The 9,929-nt window shown below is 39.0% G+C and overlaps 1 protein-coding gene across 3 annotated transcripts in view; it reads left to right on the forward strand.

Annotated features, from left to right (window-relative positions):
• The window catches only part of camkk1a (calcium/calmodulin-dependent protein kinase kinase 1, alpha a), a 61,060-nt gene that overhangs the window by 42,330 nt on the left and 8,801 nt on the right, over window positions 1-9,929 (forward strand). For all 3 annotated transcript variants that reach the window (XM_067607473.1, XM_067607471.1, XM_067607472.1), the window contains exons 7-13: window positions 161-197; window positions 581-602; window positions 2,465-2,553; window positions 4,876-5,075; window positions 6,289-6,342; window positions 6,576-6,649; window positions 8,657-8,744. In XM_067607473.1, coding sequence (XP_067463574.1) covers window positions 161-197; window positions 581-602; window positions 2,465-2,553; window positions 4,876-5,075; window positions 6,289-6,342; window positions 6,576-6,649; window positions 8,657-8,744 — 564 coding nt within the window. The remainder of the gene's footprint in view (window positions 1-160; window positions 198-580; window positions 603-2,464; window positions 2,554-4,875; window positions 5,076-6,288; window positions 6,343-6,575; window positions 6,650-8,656; window positions 8,745-9,929) is intronic.

A 9,929-nucleotide genomic window follows, 5' to 3' on the forward strand; every position in this document is an offset into this window, starting at 1 on the left:
GTGTCTCATTTCTGTGGTTGCATTTGTAAAACCATTTTTGCAAACTGCTTTCAGCAAGTTAAAGGAAATAAATAATACACTGAAAAAAGAAAAGAAGTTCACACCCACTTGTACTGTTACTAGAAAGTCTCCGTTCATGACGGTTATGTTAATGTTGCAGGTTCTGGATGATCCTGCAGAGGACAACCTTCACATGGGTATGCAGACCATATTTTATTTTTCAAAATCTTATCCCCCTTTCTCTCTCCCTTTCACCCTATTTCTGCCTTCTCGCAGCCTTTGGCACTCGGCACATATGCCACCAACAAGTGTTCATATAACTTATTCATAATTCAGATCATTTCTGGCTTCCCTCCACATCACTCCAAGGCTCACACATTATGCAGAAACCTTCCATCAGCAGTGCCAGGTCACAGTTAACATGCCTGTTAGTGGGACACGTCAAACTCTGTACATGCTTAATGTGGCACATTTAGTGTTATTGACAATGAAGCGGCAGTGGTCAAACCTGCATGAATGAGTCAATGCGTTCTTTGGTTTCATGTGTTCATATTTCTATCTCTCTCTTTTTTTCTGACAGTGTTTGAGCTGATGCGCAAGGGGTGAGTAGAGAACATGTCCTTTTTTTTAAATAATTTAAAGCTCATCCCTTCTGTTCCTCTACCTTCACCTCCTCATTTCTTCATCCCACTGTCCCTCCCTCGGTATCTGCAGTGTTCTTCATTACTCCTCGCTAAAACAGTGCGGGTGTTTGTTCCATCCCAGTCTTCAAAGGGTTTCATAATGTTCTTAGGTTTTCACAGCTATTATCGGTAGCAGTCATCCCTGTAAATGTTTCAAGGCCTGATGCACGAGCTGTTCCTTCCCACACCACTAAAAAACTGTGATAATCTAATGATCTGAGACCTTTTGTTATTATAAGAAAATGGGGGTGGTAGGGGGGCAGCCGGTGTTATGTCACATAACACTGCATAAATAAGCCTCCTTTTTAATTGGAAGATATGCTCTATTTGTTAGCTTTTACATAATGAGATCAACTGTTTTCTCTTGTTGCTCCTAGCAGGAAGATGATAGACAGTTGAGGTGATTAATACAGGTTCTATTGATCTGAGTTCTACTAGTAATAATTTATTTTTCTTTTATACTGCTTCTCACATACATAAGATGCATTTCAAAGTGGTGGTAATACTACTACTGCTTCTACTTCTACTACTACAGCTACTAATACTAATACTGCTTGGAATATTACAACAGATTCTACCACATCTAACAACAATACTTATATTTGTATCACTCATGTTGCAATGGTACAGATGTCACTAATATTAGATTGATTTTACTGCTACTATGTTATTATCACAGCAAATACTGCTACTATAGGCTGAAGTGGGTTTTAGTCGAGCCATAAAATAATTCCCCAAAATTTTGAAGATCGATTAATTGTTTAAATTGAGCACCAATTTCAAGCTGCTTTGCTGCTGCTAGTTTCTCATTTTTTTTCTCTGTTTAAATTAATTAAATTGAACATGTGACCTTGGGCTCCGGTAAATTGTAATTGGATTTTTCCACAGTTTTATTACATTTTATAGACTATGGAAGGATTAGTCAATTCAAAAAAAATAATCAAGTGATTAATCATTAGTTGGCGGCCCTTAGGTAGCCTTTGGCAATACAGCATTGGGTAATTTTACACTGCCTAAGTGTACTTGGGCTGCAAACTATTATTTTCGTGAGCATCTATAAAATGTCAGAAAATACTTAAAAATATACAATTAATATAAATATACATTTAACTTAAATATATATATATGTTCAGAACCAATGGTGACTGTTTGAATGTCTTGTTTTGTCTGATCAACAGTCCAAAAACCGAAGATATTCAGTTTACTATCACATATGACAAAGACAATCATCAGATCCTCACATTTGACTTTTTGCTTAAAAAATGACTAAAAGGACTATTTGATTATGAAAATACTAACAGATTAGATTTCTGTTGACCGACCCCATCAACTAATCGATTAATCGAATAATGGTTGCAGCTTTAAAGAGTACAAACGTAGTATAAGCATTGCAGCTACAGTAGCTGTAGGAATAGTATCAATTTATTTCTTTTTTAAGCACAATTAAACCAGGCAACTGAAGAACAGCATTGTAGAATATTAATATTGATGTTGATGCATAATGAAAGATTGGAGGATACAACAGAGTTATAGCCTAACTGTCTTTCTAGAAGCTGTGTGGACTTGTGACACAGTATTTTATCTATTGACACTGATCCAAACAAATACTAAGCTGTTTCTGGTGCTGTAAGAGGCTGAGTATCAGTGATGTTTGATCAGGACGCTTGGTCAGTGCTAATAATAAATTAACTGATACACATAATCAATGGATTTGTCTGCCTCTCTGTCTGTGTGTGTTTTCTACACTGCCTGACTATCTGTCTGCTTGCGTGGATCTGCAGTCCAGTGATGGAGGTGCCAGCAGACAATCCTTTATCAGAGGAGCAGGCGAGGTTATACTTCAGAGACGTCATACTGGGCATCGAGTACTGTGAGTATCTCTAGCATGGAGGCAGCATACAGGGGAGAATGATGCAGAAGTAGGCCTGTCTTTGAGTTTATAAAACATATATGTGAAATGTTGCTCAAAATGAAACTAATAGACACATTTTAGAGATGAATTCCTGCATGCAGTTTTGGAAGTGTTTCTAGTGGCTAGAAGATTTCCCCTTTTATCGTACCCATTATGATACTCAAAGCATTAAGGGTTTTCTCTTTTGCTCTGTCACTACTCTTTAAAAAATGGAATGGCCTGGTAGGATTTCTTTTTTCTATCTAAAAGTACAAAGGGCCAGAGTGTCCTTGACCCTCTGTTTCCATGCCCTCAGGGTCTGGCTGCAGTTGTGCTGCTGTCCACCTCATCAGCATCGAGCCTCTGTTCAATGAAAGTCTTTCTTAAGCTGTGTGCTCATTTGCTGTAGTAGATCAATTTCACTAGGCTATGAGACCAATGATTAGGGATCAATGCTGCCTCTTTCTGAGCCTTGCGGTCCATCTTGAAAACAAGGCTGCAGAGACTCATAGGAACAATCGCAACTCAGTTTTGGTATTTTCACATTTTCATGTTTGAGAGCCCACACCACACAGAGCAGTAAGTATGTGCAACAGAAACATGTCAAATACTTATTTATATTTTGTTGATCCCAAGGAGGTCACAGTTCAGAGTGGACTACATAAAATTTGCTGCTCATAGGTATCTAGCAGGGCAGATGAAGAAGGCTCCTCTGATTGAAAAGCTTTTTTGTAACCATTTGGCTTTTATTGTGGACTCTCTTGAAGAGTACAACCTTGGACTCTGAAGAAAACATCACTTGGACTGTATTCATATACAAAATCTGGTGGCTGCAAATTCCCAAAGTAAACAGTGTGTTGATTTGCTCTTGATGAAGTCTCATGTGAAATATTACTAGTAATTCCTTAGGTCATTGTCGATGTGTGTTTTTAATTTGGGTATTATTAGCAATGAGGATGTTTAATTCCCAAGACCTTTAATAAGTCAAGTACCTCATGTTTAATAAGACCTCCTCAGACAGGAAGGCACCACTTATCCAATCAGTGAAGTGTCCAGAGCTTAGCTTCAGACGGCTGTTAAGTATAAAGGTTTAAAGATGTACTTAACTTTCAGTCTGAGATGAACTGAAGCTCACAGTATTCTCATCATTCTTATGCTGCAGCAATCAGACGGAGGTCAAAGCAGTGATTTCTTAAGTGTCAGAATCATGACCTCTCCCACATGCTGTTTTGCAGAAACTTGAGATCCCTCTGAGTCTGTACTATTTAGTTTAAAAATGCACTCTGCTCTCTTATAGTGCAACTTACATGCAGCTTATTGCAGTGTTTGTGTCCATATTACACACTAGATGGAAAAAATGTCAGTTGGTGTGTCTGCAACAGTTTAGTCCTTACTGATTTCTTGCAAGTAATCTTAACAATTGATGGCAGATTAAACCTCACATTTGCTGGGGATATTCATGATGCCCCACAGCATGATTACTAATGATTTTGGTGTTCCCTGACCTTTCATCTAGCACCATTTCACTTCACGATGAGGTTTCTCACCAACAAATGACCCAGTTTCCATGAAATTGGTTGTAGATATAATGCTCCCCAGAGGATAATTGAGAAGGAGAAATGCAAAAATCTAATTTGCAGATTGCCATGACATGAACTTGGCACATTGAGGCTTCCTCAGAGAATAAATCCTTTACATTTTAGAGCACCACTTTCTAATAAGGTACCCTTTCTAATAAGATCAGTCATAAGCCATTATTAAAAACAACGTTAAGGTTGCAAGGTTGTAAAAATCCCCTTGATGTTAGGTGTAAACCTCCAGCAGAACACTTTGTCTTTTTAGCTCTTTAGTTCATCAAGAAGACCCTCCAATGGACCACATACCCTCCAAAAAAACCTACAGAGAAGCTGGACCAAAATCCATTTATTAACAAATCATTAACAAATTATTAGCATGTGTAACTGCAGACTTAAAGGTTCATAAAAAGTATTTATGAATGTATTATCAACATTTATAACTGCATTATTACCAAATAGAAGGAATAAACATCAGCCAAAGGGAACCTGGCAACCTGTTCTTTTGTAGTAAAAGAAAATGATTTATTAACCATTAATAAAGCTATTAGTTGCACCATATAAACCCTTTTCTAAAGGATGACTTATCAGGAAGTGGTAACCGTTTTAGGTACTACTTCAGCTTGTCCCTTAATCATCAGGATGTAGTTCATCTGGTGGCATCATGGCAGCTCTGAAGTTGTAGTTCTAAAAACCTCACGATTAACTTCCTCTTTCTTCTCCTCAGTGCACTACCAGAAGATCGTCCACCGGGACATCAAGCCCTCTAACTTGTTACTGGGAGACGATGGTCATGTGAAGATAGCAGACTTCGGGGTCAGCAACCAGTTTGAGGGCAACGATGCCTTGTTGTCCGGCACAGCTGGCACTCCTGCATTTATGGCCCCAGAGACCCTCTCAGACAAGCGCAAGAGCTTCAGCGGAAAAGTGAGTAAATTCTATATAAGTATATTACATTCTGCTTTATCTGTATTCAGTGAGTGTGCCTCAGTTTGGTGAACTGAACTGCTGTAGTTAGAGCAGCCACAGGTGTCAGCTTAAGAACATGATTTGAAATGAGAACTATTAAACCAAGATGAGTTTTGAGACCTTTGCTGGCCTGCTATAATCCAAGGAGTAAATTGTAATTTTCAGTCTTTTTCCCAGAGGAAGTCAGCAATTCTACTGAAAACAGCAGCATTACCAGAATCAAGGCTTCATGTTTACTATACGGTTTCTACTTTTTCAGTAAAGCAATGATCAGTCATGTTTGTGGAGGATAACTCACCACTTGATTGATCTGATTAATTTTCTTTATTACAACTGAATGAAATCTGTGAAATCTGTTGAGGCTTGTGAATAAACCCTACCAGCTGATTTATGAACAACTGACAACCAAGAACCCCCTCATCCAGCTCTAGATCTGAACCCTGATCTCCTATTCTTATTCAGTCGGTACAGGTCATTTTCCATCCTCCAGTGGTTATCAGCGATGGCAGGCTGAGGTATTGGATTTGCTCAAGGAAGGACCTTACATGTCCAATAAAAGAGGGGGCAGGAAGAGAATATTAGGTTGCAGCCAAAAAGCTATTAGGATTAAAGAGCCATTCCAGTGCTTCAGCCAGCTGTTTCTTCAAGCTTTCACAGCCTCAGTACCCCCTTTTTTTTCTCTGCTTAGTCCCGTAATCTTCCTGAAATGGATTTGTTCAAGCCATGTACCAGAGAGCTTTGTGTCCATTATGTAGCAACAGGTGTGGTTTTGATGTAAATCAGTGGTGAAATATTTAATATCTGACACTTATGTAGTACTTCGCTTAAAACCCTTCAGTTGTCCCAGTGGTGCATCAGGCCATTAGACCATGTTAGTCAAACGGTGCTGTGTCTGATAACAAATGGCATTGAGATAGATAGCGCAGGTTTAGAAGACTAGTTTAGTCATTTCATATCTATCAAGGAGAAGAAATGGATTTGTAGCAGAGCTGGTAATTCATACAGAGAGAGAGAGAGGCTTGAGGCTCCTTGAGGTATCTGACTGTAGACGTCCCCCAAAAAATAACCCATAAATAAAAGTAGGCAGGTCAATGTGTTTGTGTAGCTTGTCCTTAAATGTAAGTTTGCTATTATGTTGCGTTTAACATGACTGCTGCTTTTTTTTTAAAAGGCACTGGATGTGTGGGCCATGGGAGTCACTCTCTACTGTTTCGTCTTCGGGAAGGCAAGTCCACACGATTTCTGTCTCTGTTATTTATCAGCATCTGGTCAACAGTAGCTGTGTTGTGGCATCATTCATTTTAATGAGTGCAAGAAACTGATTGCTGCTGTTGTTTTGTTTTGGGTTGGGGTTTTTTTTGTCTCAGTGGTCTTTGTGGATACAGATTTTTTGTGCCACAGCAGTAATTCAATGTACCTTCCTTGTGTTTTTCACTCTTTCCTCTGCTCCACCTGCAGTGCCCGTTTATTGATGAGTACATATTGGCTCTGCACAATAAGATAAGGACCAAGCCTGTGGATTTCCCAGAAATGTAAGTCCATCTCCTGCCTCCTTTTCTCTCCTCCGCTTCATGAAAAAAGACAGCAGCCATGTCCACAGCTGTGGTCATGTGATCATCTCAGTCACAGAGGCGTTTTCTTTTCTTTCCGGTTACAAACTGCACCAACAGAAATATGAATTTCCAAGCAGAGCAGTCGGTGCCAGCACATCGTAAATGTCACCTGGATGTGATAAAAAAAAAAAAAAGCTCTGAAAACTCTTAACACGTGCATCAGCAGCATGGACAGATATAAGCATCTTCCTTTCGCCTTAAAGGTAAAAAGATGGAGATTATCTCGGGTGAATAATGCTGACAGGGCAGAGAGAGAACACGAGATAGACTGAGGGAACAAACTGAAGTATAAACACAGCAGATGTGAAGGGGCTATGAGTGGCAGCTAGAGTATATGTCAGGACAGCATGTCGTAATGGTAATGATAAGAGCTTCTTCTCCCAGTGGGCTCAAGAGACTCCGTGGCTGTGTGGAAAGCTCGTTCATTAAACGTCGACGTCATATCACATCACCTAATGGAATCATCTCCATGCTGTACCGATCAACGTCAGCAGCACCGTGTTATCAGCACTGATAGGATCATTATACTGTAAGTGTAGTGAATTTAATGTCACCACTGTCATCATGATCAATGGCTGAGCGCACAAAAACATATTTTACTGGCATACGAATGACTTCTGCTACTGTAAATGTAGTTTGTGTAGATATCAGTAGTTTTATCTCAGTGTTTCAAGTATGTCAGACTTCACTTACAGTAAATTGTTAAGTCCAGAGCACTTTGGAAGGATAAAATGTCTCATAAATTGCTTTCACTGACTTCAGAAGCCACTTATTTCTTTCACTGCAAGCTTTTAACAACTGCAATAACAGCAACAAAGTTTTAGGAGATAGGCATGTAACAAGAACAGGTGCCAGAATTATCAATGGGTCATCATCATCACTGTCGTTCGTTCCACCGCTCAGTTAAGCATGCACTCAGCATGTTGAGGGATTAGCAAGTGAAAAGCATTCTTGAGAATGAAATGAAAATTGAAACCTGTGTGTATTTTCTGTCTGGCAGCGCACAGAATATACTTTAATGTTCCCTGGTTCCGGTGAACACCATGGTCGACTGCACAGAGTATAAATATCCTGCTGCTTGTTAGTTCAGCAAATAATGCTTCAGTGTCACTTTTAACTTCCACTCCAAAAGTTACTTGTTCCTTGTTTTGTTTTTAGTAAGGTATCAAACACACAAGTTGTAGTTGTAGCTCTGTATTGATTAAATTAACTAGAAAACGCATTTCTCCTGTAGAAAATGCATGTGAATGGTGACAGCATTGCTGAAAATGCAGAAATCTGACATGAATTTTGCTTGAAAAAGCTGAAAGCTCAAATGCATTGCACTGCTGAAAAACCTGGTAGCTGTGAAAAAAAAAAGTTATTCATATTAGAGTGAAGATACCTCCTTTGGCAGTCAATGCGCAGCAGAAAATGTCTTATACTAGCACTGTTCTGCGTGATTGTAAAGCTGGTTCTACTCCAGGTGATGATGCTGTGTGGGAGTTCTGGTTCTGAAATTCTGATGACTTACAAAAAATCAGTTCATTAATACTTTATAAATAAACCTAGCTTTACCTCTTATGGCCTCTAAAAATTATTCTTTGGTTAAATTTTGCTCATATAGACACAATATGCAACCTATGATGAGGGGCGATAAGCTTCTTTCAAGTGGAAATACTGTTGTAGGAAATCAAACTTCAATCTGTTCTTAATGAATTAAGAGTCTAGACCTGCTCTATGTGAAAGGTGGCCTGAGAGAACTTCTTACTACTGTCTTTTATCTAATATAGAGTATATAATATAATCAAGATGCTCCAAATGCATGAAACAACCTGGTACAGTGTAAATAGGGTCATGGATGACTTTAGTATCTATAGTGTCATCACTTTCTGCATGTGCACAAAGAAGTTGGTCTCCAAAAAATGTTCCTGTGTCATTATGCAGACCAAAGATCAGTGAAGAGCTGAGGACTCTGATCTTGCGGATGCTGGATAAGAACCCAGACACCAGGATCACCCTCCCTGAGATCAAGGTAACGTCACAGAGAACAAAGCAGATGTAAAATGTGACCATGGGATTAGTTACTTATTGTCAGGATGGCAGGCAGCTTACTGGAACACAATAACAACAAGAGGAATATCATTGTTTGTGTTCAGACACAACAGGACTGTGCTTTTCTCTCCAGTGACTGACTCTGACCTCAGTGTGGAACATACAATAGGGTTTATTAGACATGCTGCGCTGCTGTGTGAAACCTGTTTGTCCCAATAGAGGACTGTGCTAAAACTGAGCCAGTGATCGAGGGGCAGGGAGGTCCAAGACCAGCCATGGACAGATGACATTCCCCACTCCCCACCGTGTTTCCATGACACAATCCGATCATGTGTTAGTGAGTCATTTTCTCACCAGAGACTCTGTTTGTGTTTATGGAACAAGAGATAATTAGGCTGTCAGGGCATCACGCATGTCCTCGTGTAAACACACAAGTAGCATGATGCAGCTCAGCAAAACCCTTTAGATAACAAAATATCACAGAGAAATTATAATGTTACAAAAAATTATAAGTCACATTTTATCAATGTAAATTGATTTAAATTTAATTTAAAGCAATATGATGTTTTAGCCCTGTGCTACACTGTATATTTACTTGCTGTCAAATTAAAGCATGTTTTTGTTTTCACATTCAAGTTATGTTATTAAAATATCATCCATGTTCCTAACCAATACCAAATTTGCAGAGATTTAAAAGGATCAGTAATGATATTCTATATTTGTCATATTGTCAACAAATCCCTTGAAAAGACCAACACCAATAATGAATTGATAATACTAACAATTATTGCCTGTGTATCCAAAACTTTATAAGGCTCATTTCTCTGAGCCATAGAGCTCCAAAAGCTAATAAAAAACACATCAGTGAGCCACACTGTTGCACTGGGTGACATGCTGCCTCATTGCGATTAACATGGGTATTGTATTTTATCTTCCCACATAAAATGTCATGCTACTGTAAATACTCACTGGTGCACCAAATCCACAGCTAAAAGTAGTTCCCAACAAACGCACTATCAACTCTGTTTGAGCTACATTTCTTAAAACTACAGTGCCCAGCTGTTTTTAGAAATAAAGGTGTATTTGTGTCCTCTTTTTCAAACATCTTGAGTAGGATGGATGGGCTGGAGATTAGAGGGAAAGGGAGTTGAAATGTATTGAGAGA

Source organism: Thunnus thynnus, chromosome 13, assembly GCF_963924715.1.
Source record: "Thunnus thynnus chromosome 13, fThuThy2.1, whole genome shotgun sequence".
Lineage (NCBI taxonomy): Eukaryota > Metazoa > Chordata > Actinopteri > Scombriformes > Scombridae > Thunnus > Thunnus thynnus.